Raw genomic sequence first — 21700 nt, forward strand, 5'->3', positions numbered from 1 at the left:
TTTCTAATAACCAGGAGTGACCACATTTCTGCTTAAGACATGGATGGGATTAATGTCTCAACTTTCATCAGCTCCACAGTCAATCTGCCAGTAACCAGTCACAAGGAACAGAAATTGAGCATTCATGTCAGCAGGAGCAACAGTAGGAAGACAACCACTTAGATCTGGAATTAAGAGCACAAATCTGAGATTGTCCAATTTGCCCAAGCAGGGAAACTTGGCAGCTGAAAGTTGGCAGAAATCCAAAATGCAAACTGTCAAGGGCCGGGATTTTCCGGCCACGCTCACCCCCAAAAACTGGAAAGTCCTGCTCGAAGTCAACAGACCTTCACATGGTCCGTGTCCCACCCGCTACGATTCCCATGGCGGGCGGGATGGAGATTCCTCACAGGGAATCAGACATATTGGGGGCGATTCTCTGGGGTCGTTAGCCCCAGCCGTCATTCCTAATGGCCCTTTGAATCAGACAAGAGCACCAAATCGAGATTCTCGATGGGCATCAAGTCCATTGAGAGTCTCCTGGTGTGCTGCCGCTGGAGAGATGGGCAAAAACCTAATCAGAACTAATTTAAATCCATTTAAATATAATTGGTGGTTTGAGACCGGATGACCCGGCCTCCCAATATGCTCCTGCCCACCCCCTGTTGGAAGTCCCTGGGACGCCAATCTCCACTGACCCTAACATGTGGGGATCAGGTGCCATGGACTCCAAAGGAGTGGGAGGTGGAAGTAGGATAAGTATTGCCTCCATCTGTGCCCATTGGCTGATCTGCTGCTGCACGGCCTTAGAGGGAGGGTACAAAGAACCTGGAGGTGAGGGGGCTTGGGCAGGGGGGGGAGAGGGGGGTGGAAGGGGTTGACCTCGGGATGAGACTCTCATGGGTGGATTACTTATTGCCCTTGAAAATGTGGAAATTACTTAACCTGGTGATTTCAGGCACCTTTCTGGGAAAATTGGCGTAAGCTCTCCCTCCCTGCGTGGGGAGTATTTGCCTTCCAATGATTAGATGAGATTGGAACCTCATGAGGCATTATGTGAGCAACTCTATTTATCTCTGCTTTTTTGTATATAAGCTCAAAGTGTTAGTATACTGCCACCCTAATGCTTCTGCATTAGGTACAAAATCACAACTACACCTCATTCTATTGTCATAAGTTTCTGTGAAAGATAAAACTATTCAGATACAGTTGTCACGGGGAAAACTACAGATTTGATTCACATATTTTAAACTGACGTTGCACGGAATATCTAATTAATCCCAAAAGTGCTGAATTGGCAGGAAAACTGTTCTAAATCCCGACTGTTTTATCTGTTGAGCTTCTCACCTGAATCTCCGCATTCTGTGCATGGCAGAGGTCCCAATCATGAATATCATTAAAAACCCGGGGTGGGGGTGGGGGGGGGGGGGGGGGGGGGGGGGGGGGGGGGCTATTCGCGCTGGAGTCTGACAGTTCTGGAACTCTGCGCATGCGCAGTGGCTCCAATCTGTCAGACTCCCCATTTGCTGCCCCTCCAGCACAGCTCGATCACGGCCCCCACAACAATTCCCAGGCCAGCCTTGACCCCCCCCCCCCCCCGTCCCGGAGTACCCCAATGTCCAGCCCAGCCCCCCAGCAGTGGCGACTCCCCTACTCCCCTCACCCCAGCAGATCACATCCAACCCCCCCCCCTGCCCCCCCACCCAGCCCGCCCAAATCACTGCCCTCCCTCCATCCCAGACTGATCCTGTCTGCAGAGTGGCAGCGGGGCCCCCCTCCCCCACTGATTGCCCCTAGGCCCTACCCACAATAGGCCCCATCCCCTTGGCACTGCACCATGCCCGATGGGCAATGCCAAGGTGCCCCCTGGGCATGGGCACTTTGCCCCTTGGGCAATGCCAGGGAGCACAGGCTGGCACTGCTAGGGTAACCACGCCCAGGGGGCACCATCCCCCGCCGTCTGACCCCCTGGGCGGGCCATGATTGCCCCTCCCACTTCATTCCAGTGGGGTCTCCCACTCGTTCCCGAACATGGGGAGTGAGTGTAAGCCCCGCCAGAATGAAGTACTCCTGGTGGGGTGGGAGATTCAATCGGGACCTGCAAGTTCCCGATAATGAACTGATAAACATATTTAAAATACATTTAAAACAGATTCAAACGACTTACCTGCCTTCCCGCCAGTTTCCAGCGTGGTCTGACCGGCGATTGTTCGCCGGCTCTGGGAGGTATGCATGCATTCCTGGCGCATCCGCAAATCCCAGTACAAGGCCGGCGATGCACATCACCCACCGTGACCCGCCAGGAAAGTTGGGGTCGCGATGGGAGAATCGCGGCCTATATTTTTCGGGGGCAATTTAGTTACAGGCATCAATGATTTTATTTCTGGGATTTTGCTGCAGTAGAAACTATCAGAGGTGAATCCACAGTTATAACTCCAAAAGATTGCTCTCATAAAAGATCCATCATGAAAAGTTTCCTGCGTCAATGTGAGACTGCGTTATTCTTTTTTCAGTTATTCTGAAAGAAGGAAAAGCAGGAAGTGTTGTTTATAATTTTTTTCACTCCATTCTTAAAGAGTGGACCAGACACACCCAAATTCATCTCCTTGTTTGTTACAAAAAACAAATTCAAATTGAATCCAATTCATGGTCTCCACAAGAGAGGCAAACAAGATCCAAGCTGACAAGAGAAGGCACTGCACCCCATCTTGGGCTCGATCTGACGCTTGATCTTAGCCATTGTTCAATGGCAGCTGAACAGCTGATTCAGAAGCCTCACACGCCTGGCACCTTTGGCCCAACACGATTCACACTGGGGCATTTTTCTGAGCTTTGAAGTGATTGAATCGCACCTCAGTAGTGTTGCCAGCGCCAGTGGAAAACACACCAATTTTCCCAGGGGTGGCAGCACTTAGAATTCATTTGGGAGAATCGCAGAAATTACTGACAAGTGGACTGCCAGTCATTAGGGATATATGTCTCACAGTAAAATAAAAGGATATGTTCTGAACACTTATCAATAAATAATTCAGAAAATGGGGTCTACCCTTCTCCTACTCTCGCAAAAGGGTAATGGGAACTTGATTGCATAACTATTGGCAAAATGTCAAGGGACACAGGCATCCCATCAATTCAGTTGCTCAAAGTCCATTTATCAGATGTTAACCAATTTACTAACCACCCAATATGGCAGGCAGGAAGCATATGTACATACGTGACTTGTAATGCACCATCTGCCATATTAGGAATGGAAATAAAATAGGCATGTGAGGCTCATGACTGAAAAAATACATTACGCTCCTTATATATGCAAATAAGAGGTCCATAACTTTTTGAGGCCTCATTGTATGATAGGTTTGCTCTGAAGCAGTTGGAGCAAATGCTGGCTGCACTAAAGCCAACCTGCGATAGTCTGATATCAAAAAAGGCAACTTTTTTGACATTTACATACCTGAATGTGGAGTTGAGAGAAGTAGGAGTTAAAGGACATTGGCCACCCAACCTTGCCTCCAATTCCCACATTGCCATGGCCTCTGACCTCCCCAACAGAGTCTCTGACCTTCTTCCATTCCCATTCCATTGCTCTGCAAAAAGGACTCAATAGTCTGGGAAACCACATCTCATCATTATGATGGTAGGTCTGGTAGAGGGGGGTGGGGGAATGGGATCTGTACCACGAGATGCACAGTGGCAGTGGCATGTGCCATACACAATATGTGTTGCTGTACCTTGCCAAGACTCTTTCAATAACACCTTCTAAACTAATGGCCTCTATCACAAGGGCTTCAGGTGCATGGGAACACTACCACCAGCAAGTTTCCTTCCAAGCCACATTCCCATTATATCACCATTCCTTCACTGTCTCGGGATCAGAATCCTGGAACTCCCTTCCTAACACCACTATGAGTATACCTCCACTAGTTAGCCTGCAGGGTTTCAAGAAGGTGGCTCACTACAGCTTCTCAGGGGAAATTAGGGATGGCCAACAAATGCTGGTCCAGCCTGCAATGCTTACATCCTATGAAAGAATATTAAAAACTGGGTGCCCCTCCATTTGGGACACACACCCAAAGACAAATTAAAGAGATGTGCCATCAAATCCCTTCAATGAGGGATAAAATGTTACCTGAATTACTGCGAGTTGAGGTGGGAGTTTGTCAGAAAGTTCCGTTAGCATCTTTGCACTTAAAGCTGGGTGCTCACAAATTTCGACACAAAGACCTATTTGAATATGAACGCACATGTGCAGGGTGAGCCAAATCAGTTATATATGGACTGCTTATCGCTTTGGGGAACATTGGCCTGTAACTTCCTGATGCACTATCAATTATGCGACGACTAGTTAGTACGCAAGAACAAACAGGCTTTTATTCACAAAGGACTTGGAGCACACCCATGCTGATGAACTGGTCCGGCCACTGAGGCAGGGGGTTGGAAGCAGTCACCTTTATATCCAGGTTGGGGGGGGGGGGGGGGGGGGGGGGGGCGGAGTCTCAGGTAGGGGCGTGTCCAGGCATGTCACACATACACACAGGCAATAACTTAACAGTGGTTTACCACATTCACCCCCTGCTTTTAAAAAGTGTCCGGCGGGGGTGAGGTGGGTGGAACAATATTTACAGAATTACAAATTTACAAATTCAGTCTCTCTGGGGGCTTGATCTGCTGCTGCGACCGCCGTAGTGCCGGTTGTGGTGTCGGTTCCGGTGGCCGCGGTGTTGGTTCAGGCACCAGGCTGTAGCCGCTCGAGTCATTTGTGGTCCCTTCCGGTTGTCGGGTGCGTGGTGGCGGCTCCTGGGGCTCAGGCATGCTGTATACGGGGGTTGGGGGTGTGGGGTTGTGGATCGTCGTGATCCCTGGGGCACCTGCGGGTGCCAGGTCTCAAATGGAGACCGTGTCCTCCCGCCCGATTCTCCTGGCTATTGTCTGCGAGTAGCCAGATGATGTCTGGCGTAGATCACATTAGTTTGTTTGTTGTACTGGCCTTTTAAAAGTTCGATCGCATCCTCGTAAGTTTCAGCATCTCTGATCATCGAGAATACCTGATCGCTTACCCGGGCGTGGAGCACGTGTAGCTTGTCGGCTTCGGTCTGGACGACGGAAGCGGAGGCGGTGAGGAAAGTTTCGAAACATCGCAGCCAGTGATCGAAGTTGTCAGAAGCTCCTATGGCTTGAGGATCCAGTTCTAATTTATTGGGTTTTAATATCTGCTCCATCCCAAACTCTTTGTGAATAAAATTGATGCACTATCAATTATGCGACGACTAGTTAGTACGCAAGAACAAACAGGCTTTTATTCATAAAGGACTTGGAGCACACCCATGCTGATGAACTGGTCGGAACTGGTTCAGCAACTGAGGCAGGGGGTTGGGAGCAGTCACCTTTATACCCGGGGGGGGGGGGCGGAGTCTCAGGCAGGGCTGGCAGGGGTGTGTCCAGGCATGTCACACATACGCACAGGCAATAACTTAACAGTGGTTTACCACACTTCCAAGCTTCATGGTGTCACAATTGGGGAGCACATCAACAATGCATTGGGGAACCAACACTCATGCACGGACACACAAAATTTCTATGATTTCACTGCCTTCTAATAATAGTTAGCCAGAAAAAGTTAGAAGAATTAAAAATATTTCTAACACCTGGGTAACTAAGGTACTGCCATCTCTACAACCACACATGGGACACACCAAGCACCTCTAACCCCCATGGAACTGTCCTCATATCCCCGTCCACCCCCAGCAATCCTTACCCCCACAGGACCCCACTGCTGCCTCCCTTCTTCCCAAGCCCCCCACCACTGACCACCTGACCCTGCTTCCCCACTCCTCCCCAACCCTCCGACCACGCAAACACCTGATCATCTGACACCTCTCCGTTGACCACCTGACCTCCTACCCCACCTCCTACCCAACCGACCAACCAACCAACCCCCCGCCCTCACTCTACAATCCTACCACTTACCATACAAACTTACCTCCACAATGGCTTCTCAAAGTACCGAGAACTTTCAACTTACCTGCCTCCAGGGGGAATGGCTACCTTACCTCTGACTCCCCTGCTTTCCACACAAGGCCTTGGGGAATCCATTGCAGCACACAGTTCTCACCCAGCCTCAGTCGGAAGGTTGGCTGAGACAGGAACAGTTACATTTCAAGGTAAGAAACTAGGAGGGGAATGGAAATCCAAATCTAATTGCCACTCCATGGAAGTTACAGGCCATCATAGGTATTTGAGTACAAGATTTTCTGATGACGACATAGAACCCTTTCCTATCGCCTTTCTATCTTAAATGGATTTGCATCTGCCTTAAAACAACTGCGGCAGAAATCAAAGACCTTAAGGACTCAATTCAAATAGAGTATACATCAGAAAGTTCTCCCTCAGTGCCAGAATTAGCATTTCTAGATCACGTTTCGCCGACCAGAAGTAAAATAATTTCCACCTATTCTCTCTCTCATCAAAATGTCTTAACTGAAAGCTGTTAGGTCTGATTGCATTTACAAGTTAAAGAGAGAATTGGTTAAGTAGCAGCTGGAAAATTTAAGGTAGGTATGTGATGTGAATTGTGGGATTTTATATTCCTGGACCAGCCAGATAGACGATTCCAGTTCTTCACATTTCCATGCTCCTGACTTCAACCTCATAAGAGAACCACTTACAAAACCAGTGTGACATTTTCCATATCTCAGTGCCTCTTTGAATTAGATTGCCAATTAGTATCAAATTAGGGGCAATTTAGGAACAGGATTGACACTGCCTAAGCATGTTTCACAGAACAGGCATTCACCAAAGAGAGAAGCAAAATGGAGGAGGTTTTTTTGAAGCTCTATGGTATATTTAATTTGTCAGTAATTGAGAATAACACATGCCACACATACTACTCAGGTTTGTCTAACTGTTCCTATTACAGCATCATCCTTTCCTATCATTCCTTCGAACAATGATAAACATTTCAAGTATTAAAAGTAACATGGTTCAGAATGCAGTAGACTGAGAATGCAGAATTTATGCACCAAGTTGCAGACATAGTGATTCTACAGAGATCCTTTGAACTGATGTCAGTAGGATCTAGGGTTGGGCTGCTGAGATTTATTCCAATGATCTAGGTATCCATGTGGTCCACTTTCACCTTGACCATGGTCACAGCCATAATGGCGTTTACTACTTCCTGTTTACTACTTCCTGTTTTCTCCTTCACTCAGGGAGCACATTAACTTACTGTCATCAGATTCCATACCATTTTGTTCATTCAGTAGGTTCACTCATTTGAATCTGAATTAGTCCCAATTGAGTTCATTCTTTTTGCAGTTGAATCAAAACAAAATATTTAAGTTCAATGTAAGAATAGAGAAAATATAATGCGGACTTAAGGGCAAGGTTGGGGGGACTGGAAAACGTCAATGTTTAGTAAAGTTAAAGAATTTCAAGCTCATACTGACTGGGCAGCAGAGTTATTAAACAGGCTGACATTTCTACACCATAAAATCCTGAAAAATGAGATGCATAGGGTGTAATTGGGCAGAAATGAAAGTAATTTAAAACTAACGTTCATACATTTAACTCCATCCACTTATAGAGACACTGTTGACACCCCTGCAGTGTTTGGTAATAACATTATAACAGTGACTACCCTTCAAAAGTACATAATTGTCTGCAAAACACTTCAGGATTTCCTAAGGTTGTGAAATGTAATATACAAATGCAACAAAGGGAAATTTTGTTTAACTAATTTACTAGAGTTATTTGAGGAAGTCATGTAGATAAAGGGGAATTTGTAGATGTGGTGTACTTGGATTTCCAGAAGCATTTGACAGGGTGCCAAATCAAAGGTTGCTACACAAAGTAAAAGCTCATGTTGTAGGAACTAAAGTGTTAACATGGATAGAGGGTTGGTTAGGTAACAGGAAACAGAGAGAAGGGATAAGTGGGGCACTTTTGGGTTGGCATGAGGTAATGAGTGAAGTGCCGCAGGGATCGATGCTGGAGCCTTAAAAATTTACAATCTATCAAAATGATTTGGATGAAGGGACCGAATGTATGGTTGCTAAAATTTACTGATGTCACAAAGATAGGTAAGAGAGTTGGGAAGAAGACAACTCTCCCGGCAGATGGCCGGGAAACAGTAGTGCCTTTAGTGAGGTTCCAGTCACAAGTCTCCCAAGTGCTTTTTTATTAGCGCAATCAGCTCTGTACCAGAAATTGGCATGGAGCTGATTATAAGAACATAAGAACATAAGAAATAGGAGCAGGAGTAGGCCATCTAGCCCCTCGAGCCTGCCCCGCCATTCAATAAGATCATGGCTGATCTGACGTGGATCAGTACCACTTACCCGCCTGATCCCCATAACCCTTAATTCCCTTACCGATCAGGAATCCATCCATCCGCGCTTTAAACATATTCAGCGAGGTAGCCTCCACCACCTCAGTGGGCAGAGAATTCCAGAGATTCACCACCCTCTGGGAGAAGAAGTTCCTCCTCAACTCTGTCTTAAACCGACCCCCCTTTATTTTGAGGCTGTGTCCTCTAGTTTTAACTTCCTTACTAAGTGGAAAGAATCTCTCCGCCTCCACCCTATCCAGCCCCCGCATTATCTTATAAGTCTCCATAAGATCCCCCCTCATCCTTCTAAACTCCAACGAGTACAAACCCAATCTCCTCAGCCTCTCCTCATAATCCAAACCCCTCATCTCCGGTATCAACCTGGTGAACCTTCTCTGCACTCCCTCCAATGCCAATATATCCTTCCTCATATAAGGGGACCAATACTGCACACAGTATTCCAGCTGCGGCCTCACCAATGCCCTGTACAGGTGCATCAAGACATCCCTGCTTTTATATTCTATCCCCCTCGCAATATAGGCCAACATCCCATTTGCCTTCTTGATCACCTGTTGTACCTGCAGACTGGGCTTTTGCGTCTCATGCACAAGGACCCCCAGGTCCCTTTGCACGGTAGCATGTTTTAATTTGTTTCCATTGAGATAGTAATCCCATTTGTTATTATTTCCTCCAAAGTGTATAACCTCGCATTTATCAACGTTATACTCCATTTGCCATATCCTCGCCCACTCACTCAGCCTGTCCAAATCTCTCTGCAGATCTTCTCCGTCCTCCACACGATTCACTTTTCCACTTATCTTTGTGTCGTCTGCAAACTTCGTTACCCTATACTCCGTTCCCTCCTCCAGATCATCTATATAAATGGTAAACAGTTGCGGCCCGAGTACCGATCCCTGCGGCACGCCACTAGTTACCTTCCTCCAACGGGAAAAACACCCATTTATTCCGACTCTTTGCTTCCTGTCGGATAGCCAGTCCCCAATCCACTTTAACACACTACCCCCAACTCCATGTGCCCTAATCTTCTTCAGCAGCCTTTTATGGGGCACCTTATCAAACGCCTTTTGGAAATCCAAAAACACCGCATCCACCGGTTCTCCTCCATCAACCGCCCTAGTCACATCTTCATAAAAATCCAACATGTTCGTCAAGCACGACTTTCCCCTCATGAATCCATGCTGCGTCTGATTGATCGAACCATTTCTATCCAGATGCCCTGCTATCTCCTCTTTAATAATGGATTCCAGCATTTTCCCTACTACAGACGTTAAGCTGACCGGCCTATAGTTACCCGCCTTTTGTCTCCTTCCTTTTTTAAACAGCGGCGTAACATTAGCCGTTTTCCAATCAACCGGCACTACCCCAGAATGCAACGAGTTTTGATAAATAATCACTAACGCATCCACTATTACCTCTGACATTTCTTTCAATACCCTGGGATGCATTCCATCCGGACCCGGGGACTTGTCCACCTTCAGTCCCATTAGTCTACCCAGCACTGCCTCTCTGGTAACATTAATCGTATTAAGTATTTCTCCTGCTGCCAACCCTCTATCGTTAATATTTGGCAAACTATTTGTGTCCTCCACCGTGAAGACCGACACAAAAAACTTATTTAAAGACTCAGCCATATCCTCATTTCCCACTATTAACTCCCCCCTCTCGTCCTCCAAGGGTCCACAACATTCACTCTAGCCACTCTATTCCTTTTTATATATTTATAAAAACTTTTACTATCATTTTTTATATTAATTGCTAGCCTAGCTTCATAGTCTATCCTTCCTTTCTTTATCGCTTTCTTAGTCTCTCTTTGTTGTTTCTTAAATTTTTCCCAATCACTTGTTTCTCCACTATTTTTGGCCACTCTGTACGCAGCTGTTTTTATTTTAATACTCTCCTTTATTTCCTTCGTTATCCACGGCTGGTTCTCCCTTTTCTTACAATCCTTGTTTTTTGCTGGAATATATTTTTGCTGAGAACTGAAAAGGATCTCCTTAAAAATCCTCCACTGTTCCTCAGCTATCCTACCTGCCAGCCTGCTCTCCCAGTCTACCTTAGCCAATTCATCCCTCATCCTATCATATTTCCCTCTGTTCAAACAGAGGACACTGGTTTGAGACCAAACTTTCTCCTCTTCCATCTGAATCAGAAATTCGACCATATTGTGGTCACTAGACCCAAGAGGGTCCTTCACAATAAGATCCTTAATTCTACCTACCTCGTTACACAATACCAGATCCAAAATAGCTCGTTCCCTCGTCGGTTCCGTAACATGCTGTTCAAGGAAACTATCCCGACAGCATTCTAAGAACTCTTCCTCCATTCCACCCTTACTGACTTGAGTCTGCCAGTCAATGTGCATGTTGAAGTCCCCCATGATTATTGCCGTTCCGTTTTTACACGCATCCCTTATCTGCTTGTTTATAGCCCTCCCTACCTCAACATTATTATTTGGGGGCCTATATACCACACCTACTAGTGTCTTTCTCCCTCTACTATTCCTCATCTCTACCCATAATGATTCCACGTTTTGTTCCTCAGAGCCTATGTCATCCCTCAGTACTACCCTGATATTATCTCTTATTATCGTATGGAAATTACAATCTCCATATGATTAGCGGGCCTGTGACGATATTCTCTGGACCTGCTAGTGTCTCGACCCACACCGGAAGTGGTACCCTCCAGCGGGGTTTACAACTGCTCCCCACTAATGGGGAACAGGTGTCCTCACCCTGCTGGTGGGGACAAAGGAGTTTGAGGCCCCCCACCAGGAGGTCGGAGGCAAGGGGGGTTGCCCCTCGGGAAGTGTCAGCCTGGCACCCTGGTACTGCCCACTGGGTCCCAGGCAGTGCCAAGGTGGTAGGACATACTGGGGGCAGGATCTGCTGTCACTCTGCAAGTGGAATCGGTGGGAGGGGCAAGGAGGAAACGATCGGGGCTGCCCCTGGGAAGGGGCAGGGTTGGCTGAGGTTGGGGGGGGGGGGAACATCAGGGCTGGCCGGGTAGGTCTGGTAGGCCAGCAATTAGGGGGAGGGAGGTGCTCTGGAAGGCCAGCAATCAGGGGGGTTGTGGGTCAGGCCAATGATCGAACGCCAGCGACCAGGAGGCCGGTGATGGGGGGAGACACTGCGTATGCACCGATCTCCACACTGACAGTTTGGCGCGCATGCGCAGTGGCCCGCTCAGCATTATGCTGCCAGCCTCTTGGACAAGATTAGGACACACCCCCTACTTTCCAAAGGGAATCATGCTGAGGCATTCTGCAATGCACCATGTGTCGGAGATTCATTCTGGTAAGTATGCCCAAAAAATGGGTGGGAAATACTTCCACTTTCCTGCCTGTTGGACATTTAGTTTTGTTTTGGGAGAATCCCGGCCAAGGAGTCTGCAGGGACATGGATAGGTTAAGTCATTGGGCAAAAATGCAACAGATGGAAGCTTAATATGGAGGAATGTGAACTTGTCCGCTTTGGCACCACCCATTTCCTCCTGCTTGTCCTTATGTGAAGTCAGTTTTGATCTCCTTGCAACCACACCACTGTAATTGCTATAAGAACGTACCCATTAACCTCAATTTGTGCTGTTAATTCCTTTAGTTGGTGCCAAATACCTTGTGCATTTATGTAAAGAGCCATTAATTTGGCCTGGTTACCATTTTTTTCCTTTTGACCTCATTTGCTGTTTTTTTAATGTTTGTACACTCTGTCCTTTCCTGTCACATTCCAGGTATCAGTACCTAAGTAGCTGTCTTGTAATGCTGCCGTTTCCTTTTGCTTTGTAAACCTATATCTCTCTGCTCTGGAACAATCCCCCACCTCTATTTAGTTTAAAGCTCTCTCTACTTCCCTTGTTATGCAGTTAGCAAGAACACTGGTCCCAGCATGGTTCAGATGTTGGCCATCCCAACAGTACAGCGCCCAATTTCCCCAGTTCTAATGCCAGTGCCCCATGAACAGAAGCCCACTTCTCCCATTGCAGTCTTTAAGCCACGTGTTCATCTCTCTAATTTTCCATACCCCATGTCAATTTGCATGCAGCTCAGGTAATAACCCAGGGTTTATTACCTTGGAGGTTCTGTTGTTTAATTTAGTGCCTAGCTCCTCAAACTCTCAGTGCAGTACCTCTTTCATCATTCAACCTATGTCATTGGTACCTACATGGACCACGACAATGAGAAGAATAGAAAAGCAGAATATTTTTTAAATAGAGAGATTGCGCAATTCTATAGTACAGATGGATCGAGGTGTCCCGGTACATGAATCACAAAAAGTTAGTATGCAGGCACAGCAAGTGCGTCGGAAGGCAAATAGAATATCGCTGTTTATTGCAAGGGGAATGGAATATAGAAGTAGCAAATTTTTTTCTACAGTTGTACAAGGTATTGGTAAGACAATAGCTGGAATATTGTTTTCTCTTTTTGATCTGTTTATTTAGAACGGATAATATTACATTTGTAGCAGCACAGAGAAGTTTCAATCAACTGATTCCTGGGATGCAGGGGTTGTCGAATGAGGAAAGGTTGGACAGGTGGGCCTATATCCATTGAAATTTACAAAAATGACATAATCTTGTTGAAACAAAGAAGATCCTGAGGTGACTTGGCAGGGTGAATGCTGAAAGGATATTTTGCTTTGTGGGAAAGACTAGAATTAAGAGACGCAGTTTAAAAGTAAGGACTCTCTTTCTCATTGACGACTGAGGCTACTGAGCTAGCAAATCTTTGATTGGGCTGACAGCTCTTTGTCATTTAATTGGCTGTTGCTGTCAAAATGTAGGCACTTTGATTCAGACCCAGCAACGAGGCTTCTGCCACCTCAGGAATATTCTGGCTGTCCTTTATGGAAAGGTTGCTAATTCTACGACCAGGATTTTCCGGCCCTTCCTGCTATTGGGATCTTCTGGTCCTGCCAAAGACGACCCTTCAACGGCAGGTTCCAAAGTGGCATTGCTGGTGAGCAATGCAATTGGCCATTGACTTTGGCGGGACTGGCAGAGATCCCACTGCACCGGGAGCGGAGCGATAGGGTACTAGATCCCATCCTATTTGTTTTTCAAAATAAGCCCAATAGTTTTCACTAACTGTCTTTGTATGATACAACTTCTTTCAATGAATCTTTTGCCAATGATTTCAGAAAAAAACAAAGATGATGTAGGATCTTGGCCATGGACTGTCATTTCAATAAGATGCTCAGCTGCTAAAGATCTTCCTCCCAGGAATTAAAATCCATTTGAATTTGCCTTACTGTGGATAAAATCTATAGCAGCTAATCTGCCAACCCACACTACATCGCTCATTCCCAATTAGTACAATAATGAAGGATGCATCCTCTTTTCAGCCAGCTGATCAGTGCCAGAAACATCAATTGCTCACGCTTTTATAAACTATGTCAAATAAAGGAACTATATAAAATAACACAGCAGCTGAGTAAATCTATTATCACACACATTTTTCAATGAAAAATGGTTATATTTTGGGCCTTGACATTCTGTGCAAGCCAGATCAGAATTTTAAATAGCACATCTTATCCATCACCAAATCTACTCTCAAAATTGCCCACAGCTATTCTTATCTCAGCCATCCACCACTGAAATCTTTTTTTATGTATTTGTTCATTTTATGTTGAACAATTCCAATTCTTTGCTTGCATCCAATCTTGCACATTCTGTAAAACATACTGTCATTTGTTCAAAGCTCTGAACGTATATTTTGTCCCACACTATTGGCAGAATTGTGTGTCTTGGATCAGGGCCATGGTATCAGAGTCAAATGGGGGAAACCCCATCCCCTCACCTTGTTGGGATAGTAAGGGCAGTAGGTGAGCTCTCAAAGCTAGAAGGTCATTGGAAGGTCTTCCAGCACTGAAAGAGCTGTAGGCTGCCATCGCAGTTGAAAGGAAGAATGAGGGTGCCTCCAACTTGAAATGGTCTCTCAGCAACTTTAAAAAATCTGTAATAAAAATAGGCCACAGCTGCCAGACCACCATTGTGGAGAGGAATTCCCTCCAAAAGGCAACTGAGAGCAGCAGCTATGGAAAGGTTTCTTTTTAAAATTTTTATTTATTAGTGTCACAAGCCGGCTTACATTAACACTGCAATGAAGTTACTGTGAAAATCCTCTTGTCACCACACTCATGCGCCTGTTCGGGTACACTGTGGGACAATTTAGCATGGCCAATGCACCTAACCAGCACGTCTTTCGGACTGTGGGAGGAAACCGGAGCATCCGGAGGAAACCCACGCACACACGGGGAGAATGTGCAGACTCCACACAGACAGTGACCCAAGCGGGAATCAAGCCTGGATCCCTTGCGCTGGCAGGTAGGTTGGGAGGGGAACTCAAAGTTTGCCTGGGACACTGGTTCCCCAGCCTGCCACTGGAAGACAGGATTCAGGTAACTACCATATTCATGACACTATTATTGTTGATAAATGGCCTTTAGTTTACTTTAAATAGTTAACCACCACTTAAAGGTCTAATCTGGCCCTGGAAAAATGATGCAGGCTGGTGCCAGCATTCCTGCAAGCTATGCAAAATTACCTGTCTACCCATCTCAATTCCTGTCCCCACACTGGGCCAAAAATCCTGCCTAAGTTCCACTCGCCTATCATTCCACCGTCAATGATTTAGATCATTCAAATCCCTTAAATGTTAAATTTAAAACCCACATCCTCATTATTAAATCGTTCCACACTCTCGTTGTATCCTCTCTCTGCAATCTCTCTTTCATACACCCCAGACTCGTGGCAATTTTAGTTGAATGAAAACTAAACGATGATGAATAAATACAGTAAATACCATATGCTGTGTTTTGCAGTAGGTCTAAGTATGTCCCATAGAAAAAACATTGTGTTGACTGGCAAGGAGCTACAGGGTATAAGGCAGGAATATGTTTCAGAGCAATTTTAACTGATGAGAAAGGTCTTTTTATATCTTGCTCATAACATCAGATGCTTGTGAACCAAATGTCTTTGACATTTACAAATGAACAGCCACAATCCACCATCACTGAATGATACTCCATACTGTTTTCATTTGTAATACATCATTATAAAATTGGGAGTTCTCATTGAAATGTTGGATATTGACGAGTTTATTAAGCAACACTATGTCGTAACAGCATGTTATAAACTATTAATGGATAGCGTCAGGTACTATACTGGCTATACAGAAGTATTCATGGTAAAACTAAACTTTATCACAATTAACTAATACTCATAACTGCTCAACACTTGCAACATGCATCTCCGTATCATACCATATTTATATAACACCTAACAGCATGTTGAAAGCTCGTAGTGCTTTTGTTCATATGCAGTCAGAGCAGGTTCTCTCAGTAATTAAGTAGAGTATTAAAGAAGGCAGGAATCCAAACAAAGGCCTGTGGGACACATGCTGTCTGTGTTATGGCAATTGGTCGTCAAAGTCCTGGAAGTTAGGCCTAAGCAGTAGCTTCATGGAAAGCGAGAAAGAGCAATTTTAATGTGAATGAATTCCATATCACAGCACCAGGAAATAAGTGAGAGCATGGAATTAAATTTGAGAGAAGCTGTTTTACAAAATTATTAATTACATTATCATAGAATTACAATGCATGTTACCCCAAGATTTTCCGCCCACTAAGTTTAAAGGATGGAAAGTAATAGACATTTCATAACCATAAATTCCTGCTATGTGCTCCTATTGAGTGAGGCTGTGCATCAGGGGCATACTTTTGAAAAATTGACCTTTGTATTTCTCCTCTGAGGCAGCCATTTGATATTTGACCATAACAATCTTGACCAACCTTGTAATATTGAAGCACCATGCCTCAATGAACTACCATCACTAGGAAGAAGGAAAATAGAGCGATAATTAAAATATATGGCCTGTAAGTTTGAAGAGCTGAATCTACAATGACTCGGAAAGCTGAAAGTTTTGAAATGTCAAAAATATCTGTGGATGTTTTACTGGCTGAGATAAGTTCGAGAATAGGAAGACTGTTACGGACTGATGGCTCATAATGAGGGTGGGTTAGGCCAAATGAAGGTTAGCAAAGCAGTGGACTGCAGACTCCCCAGGTCTGTCGAGGCAGGTTAGGAGGTAGGACTGTGAGCAAATTTGGAAAAATGGCTCATAATTTGTAGTGTCAGCTTCATGTGCTTTCTTAAGACACAATAATGCCCTTAAACTCAACTGCATATTTCAAGGGAACATTTTGTGATATGAATATTGAACAAGCTTTTCTGTTTTTACTTCATTGATGATTGCCTGGAGGGAGAAGCTGGCCACTGAAATGACAACTGCTTTATTTGGTGTATCCACTTTTAGTAATTGAAAACACTGGATTACAGATTGTATTGACCTTGCTAGTTGATGGCTGTCCTCCACTGCACATTGTCCTAACTGCGCACCCTCCTCAGTCAGTGGGGCTGAAGGTTCTTTCCCACCATCTTCCCCTCAGCTTCCAGAGGCAGAAATCCTTTCAGCATTGACACACCACATATAGCTGTGCCACCTACTGCACTAACACCAGAAGCTATTATGCAATCAGAGCCGAATAAAGCAAGTGGTTGGCTGCTGGAATAATTTTAATGACTTTTGGAACAATGTTTTAAAGGGTTCCACTAAAAGACTTTAGAATACAGTTTACTCAATGACAATCTTCTCTACAGATGAGAATAAACGGAGGCATGTCAGGGTGATCAGTGATGTTCATATCTACTCACAGTACCTTATCCCCTGCAGAAATAGGTAGGAGTACATACATCCCACTTTGTGCATGTAGAGAATATAATTCTCAATAGAGATCTTGACAACTGATCTTTAGTGCTGGATGTTTCTGCAGTCAAGCATGCTTTCACTGAATGTAAGAAAGCATTCCAGTGAGATCAGCAACCAGCATAGTGCGACTGGCTGCAGCTGCCAAGATGTTGCCAAACATACTAAGTCTTCTGTGGGGAACTGCTTCCGAAGGCTACTTGGCTGCAAGAGCTGTACTGCAAAGCTTTGTCATCTGCGGCACTAACACAAGAAGTTGTTGCGCAGAATGGGCTGGAGAACGTTAATGACAGGAATAGCCATCCATAAACACAAGCTAATCCCCATCTTTGTGCGCATGTTGCAGATCTACAGGTATAGAGTCGTGGAAAACCCTCCCCAGAATCACACCATTCAACATTAACTTCACTTCAGCAGCCACTAAACCATGGTTTGGATATCGGACTGTTAGCTCACTTGCCTGCAGAATTTGCACCTGCACATTTGGGTTTCCTTCAACTTCATTTTTGCCTGGTGCTTCTCACCCTTCAGATTATCATGGGCTACAAAGGTTTTTGTACGTCTGCCAAGGCTGCTGTGCTTGTTTGAGTTCTTATTCTGTCAGTTCAATTTAAATTCTTGCATCCCTTTAAATGTAATCGGAATCACAGCTTCCCAATCCCACTCCTAGGCTGCTCTTTACACATGCCCAAACATGTTCTGAAACTATGAATAATAATGAGAAGGTGCTGACCATGGAAATCTCCACTCTCCACTTCAATTGAACCGCACCCTTGGTTCTAGTCATTGGTAAAGAAACTGCATATGGGCTGGAAAATCCTCGTCTGAGGCAGAAATGATAAGGACATTGCCTTTAAACAGTGCAGCAGAATGCAATATCTTGTACCATAATAGTTTCTCTTATACAGGTATGCAATGCATTTTTCACCTCCAAAAGGGTTAAACTCAGCATTTATGGGGAAGATTCAGACAAGAAGTTACCAAAAACTCTGTGCGTAGTTACACATAATAAATAATGCATTCATTATTTTTTTTCAACTAAACATGTCTACAAGTTAAATCTGTCCACCCATGATTAACAAATGGCTCATTTCAGCATTAATTCCATATTAGTGAGGCAGCATTATATTGCACATTGTGATACCTTACCTGCTGCTGAACTTTTCAGGATGTTTTTCTCGCATGATATGGAATCTGTGGGCTATCGATGCGTCCTAAAAGGGGAAACAAAGGAGAAAATTAAAGTGATCATTTTCAAAACAAATTTTAATATAAAAACTAATAATAGTACATTTTCCACAATGGAAATAAAAATTGGGAAAACCCAAAGCAGCCTGTTAATTTGTCTTCTCCCATTTTGCACCACAAGTTGTGAGGCGAATTTCCCTCCTATATTATAAATTACTGTATAGCTCAGTAAACGGACCTATGCACTGGAAGCCAGTGTTTCAATATCGCATTTTACGGTCCTAAAAAGCATAACTGTAGAGATAGTGAATACACTGGCTACGATAATTCCCCAGACTCGACAACGGTCCCAATGAATTGGAAGTTAGCAAACGTGACACTGGCTATTCAATAGGAGAGAGAAAACAGGGAACTACAGGCCAGTTAGTCTGCTATCAGTTTTGGAAAAATGCTGCAGTCTGTTATTAATCTGTTATGGAATCTGTTACTAAGGAAACCGTAACAATGCACTTAAAATATCATAGTATGATCAAACAGAGTCCACATTGTCCACAAAAGGGAAATCACATTTGGCAAATTTATCAGAGTTTTTAAATATGCAACTAGTAGCTAAAGGGAAGTCAATAGATGTAATATACCTGAATAAGATGCCACACAAAACATTAATATACAAAATGCCACATGGAGTTATGGGTAATGTATTAACATGGATAGAGGATTGGTTAATGGACAGAAAGCAGATAGTAGGGATAAACTGGGCATTTTCAAGTTGGCAGGCTGTAGTTAGTGGAGTGTCGAAAGGATCAGGTATATTCTATGAAAATATCATCTATATTAATGATTTAGATGGAGAGACTGAGAGTATTGTATCCAAGTTTGCAGATGATACAAAGTTAGGTGGGACTGTAAGCTGTAAGAAGAACACAAAGAGGATGCAAAGAGATTTGAAAAGAGGATAAATGAGCGGACAACATGTAAAAGGGCAGCATAGTGGCACAGTGGTTAACACTGCTGCCTCTCAGCACCAGAGACCCAGGTTCAATTCCAGCCTCGGGCACTGTCTGTGTGGAGTTTGCACATTCTCCCCATGTCTTCGTGGGTTTCCTCTGGGTGCTCGGTTTTCCTCCCAAAGATGTGCGGGTTAGGTTGATTGGCCATACTAAATTAATCCTAGTGTCAGGAGATTAGCAGGATAAATATGTGGGGTTATGGGAATAGGTCCTGGGTGGGATTGTGGTCGGTGCAGACTTGATGGGCTGAATGGCCTCCTTCTGCACTGCAGGGATTCTATAACTTCTATTCTAAGATGGAGTATAATGTGGGGTGGTGTCAGAGTATTCATTTTAATAGTAAGAAATTAAAAATATTTTTAAAAGATGCAAAACTTCTAAATACTTCTGTTCAGAAGGACTTGGGTGTGCTGATAGAAGGAACTCAAAGTTTCTATACAGGTACAGTAAGCAAATTTTTTATTCATTCATGGGACATGGGCATCGCTGACAGGCCAGCATTTATTGCCCATCCCTAGTTGCCCATGGAGGGCAGTTGTGAGTCAACCATATTGCTGTGGCTCTGGAGTCACATGTAGGCCAGACCAGGTAAGGGCGGCAGATTTCCTCCCCTAAAGGACATGAGTGAACCAGATGGGTTTTTCCAACAATCGACAATGGTTTCATGGTTATCAGTAGATTCTTAATTCCAGATTTTTTTTTATTGAATTCAAATTCCACCAGCTGTCGTGGTGGGACTCAAATCCGGGTCCCCAGAACATTAGCTGAGATTCCAGATTAATAGTCTAGCGATAATACCACTTGGCCATCGCCTCCACTCCCCTTAGAAAAGCAAATTGCATGTTGGGCTTTATTATCAGGGCATTTTCACAGTAACTTCATTGCAGTGTTAATGTAAGCCTACTTGTGACACCAATAAATAAACTTTAACTGATTGGAGTTACGAATAAGGGAGTCTTGTTACAATTGTATAGAGCTTTGGTGAAACCACCCCTGGAGTACTCTGCACAGTTTGGTCTCTAAGTGGCACAATGGTTAGTGCTGCTGTCTCACAGTGCCAGGGACCTGGATTCAATTCCCAACTTGGTTCACTGTCTGTGCGGAGTCTGCACATTCTCCCCGTGTCTGCGTGGGTTTCCTCTGGGTGCTCCAATATCCTCCCACAGTCCGAAAGAAGCGCTGGTCAGGTGCATGGCCATGCTAAATTCTCCATCAGTGCACCCAAACAGGCGCCGGAGTGTGGCGACTAGGGGATTTTCACAGTAACTTCAAAGCAGTGTTAATGTAAGTCTATTTGTGACACTAATAAATAAACTTAAAACTTAGAATTCACTTGCATTGGTGGCGATATAGCAAAGGTTCACTACATTTGTTTATTTTGATGAAAGGCTATGTAAGATGGGCCTATACTCTATCAGCTTAGAATTATGATCTCATTGAAACATGCACGATTCTAAAGGAGCCAGGCAGGATAGACACAGAGGTTGTCTCTCCTGGCTGAGGAATCTAGAACATGGGGCATAATCTCAAGATAAGGGATCAATCATTTAGGACTGAGATGATGAGAACTTTCTTCACTCACAGGGTTGTGAATCTTCAGAATTCTCCATCTCAGAAGGGTGTGGATGCTCCATTGATGAATAGATTTAAGGCTGAGATGGAGGGAGTTTTTGTTTTCTTGGGGAATTCAGGGATATGGGGAGCAGGCAAGAAAATGGAGTTGAAGCCCAAGATCAGCCATGATCATACTCAATGGCAAAACGGGCTCGACAGACTATGGTCTACTCCTGCTTCTACTTCTTGTAAACTTACATTTTGTTTAACTTAAAAGTTATAATGTCATGTGAGAATAAGTGTAAATCACTGGATTAATGTCAAAATGTTGGTGTACCTGGAAAAGGAAGGTCAACATTAACACATTCAGTTTGAAAGCTGAAATATCTCCTTTTGCAAGTGCAAGTGTGACAACACCATTGCAGGGAACTGAACTCTGCTGTCAGTTCCGAAATACAGTTCCTAATTTCAGTGCTACAGCACAACATGTTCTCAGTTTATTTTCAAACACGAGCTCAGGTGTTTTCCAGCTATGCAGGTACAGGTGATAATGACGATTAACTCCTTACACTGGTTTCCCTCTCCACGCACCTATCCAGTGATCCTCTCCACCACCCCCACCATCAGGATAAGTAGGGCAGTGCACTGTAGCTGAACCCAGCTGTATTTCCAGGTCAGAGCTTATGTTATGCTGTTTTGGGGAACTGAAACGTTCCTGGGAATGGGAAATCACCTGAGTTTGCAGGTATGAAGGAACATATCGCTAGACTATTAATCCAGAAACTCAGCTAATGCCGTGGAACCAGTCTTTTACAAACACTTAGCATAATTTCCTTGCCTTTATAATTATGTATTTATCAATAAGTA

The 21700-nt window shown here is 44.4% G+C and overlaps 1 protein-coding gene across 6 annotated transcripts in view; it reads right to left on the bottom strand.

Annotated features, from left to right (window-relative positions):
- The window catches only part of dgkb (diacylglycerol kinase, beta), a 679678-nt gene that overhangs the window by 208806 nt on the left and 449172 nt on the right, over positions 1-21700 (bottom strand). For all 6 annotated transcript variants that reach the window (XM_078228107.1, XM_078228097.1, XM_078228136.1 and 3 more), the window contains one exon: positions 18231-18295. In XM_078228107.1, the coding sequence (XP_078084233.1) occupies positions 18231-18295 (65 nt within the window). The remainder of the gene's footprint in view (positions 1-18230; positions 18296-21700) is intronic.

This window comes from Mustelus asterias, chromosome 2 (genome assembly GCF_964213995.1).
Source record: "Mustelus asterias chromosome 2, sMusAst1.hap1.1, whole genome shotgun sequence".
Classification (NCBI taxonomy): domain Eukaryota; kingdom Metazoa; phylum Chordata; class Chondrichthyes; order Carcharhiniformes; family Triakidae; genus Mustelus; species Mustelus asterias.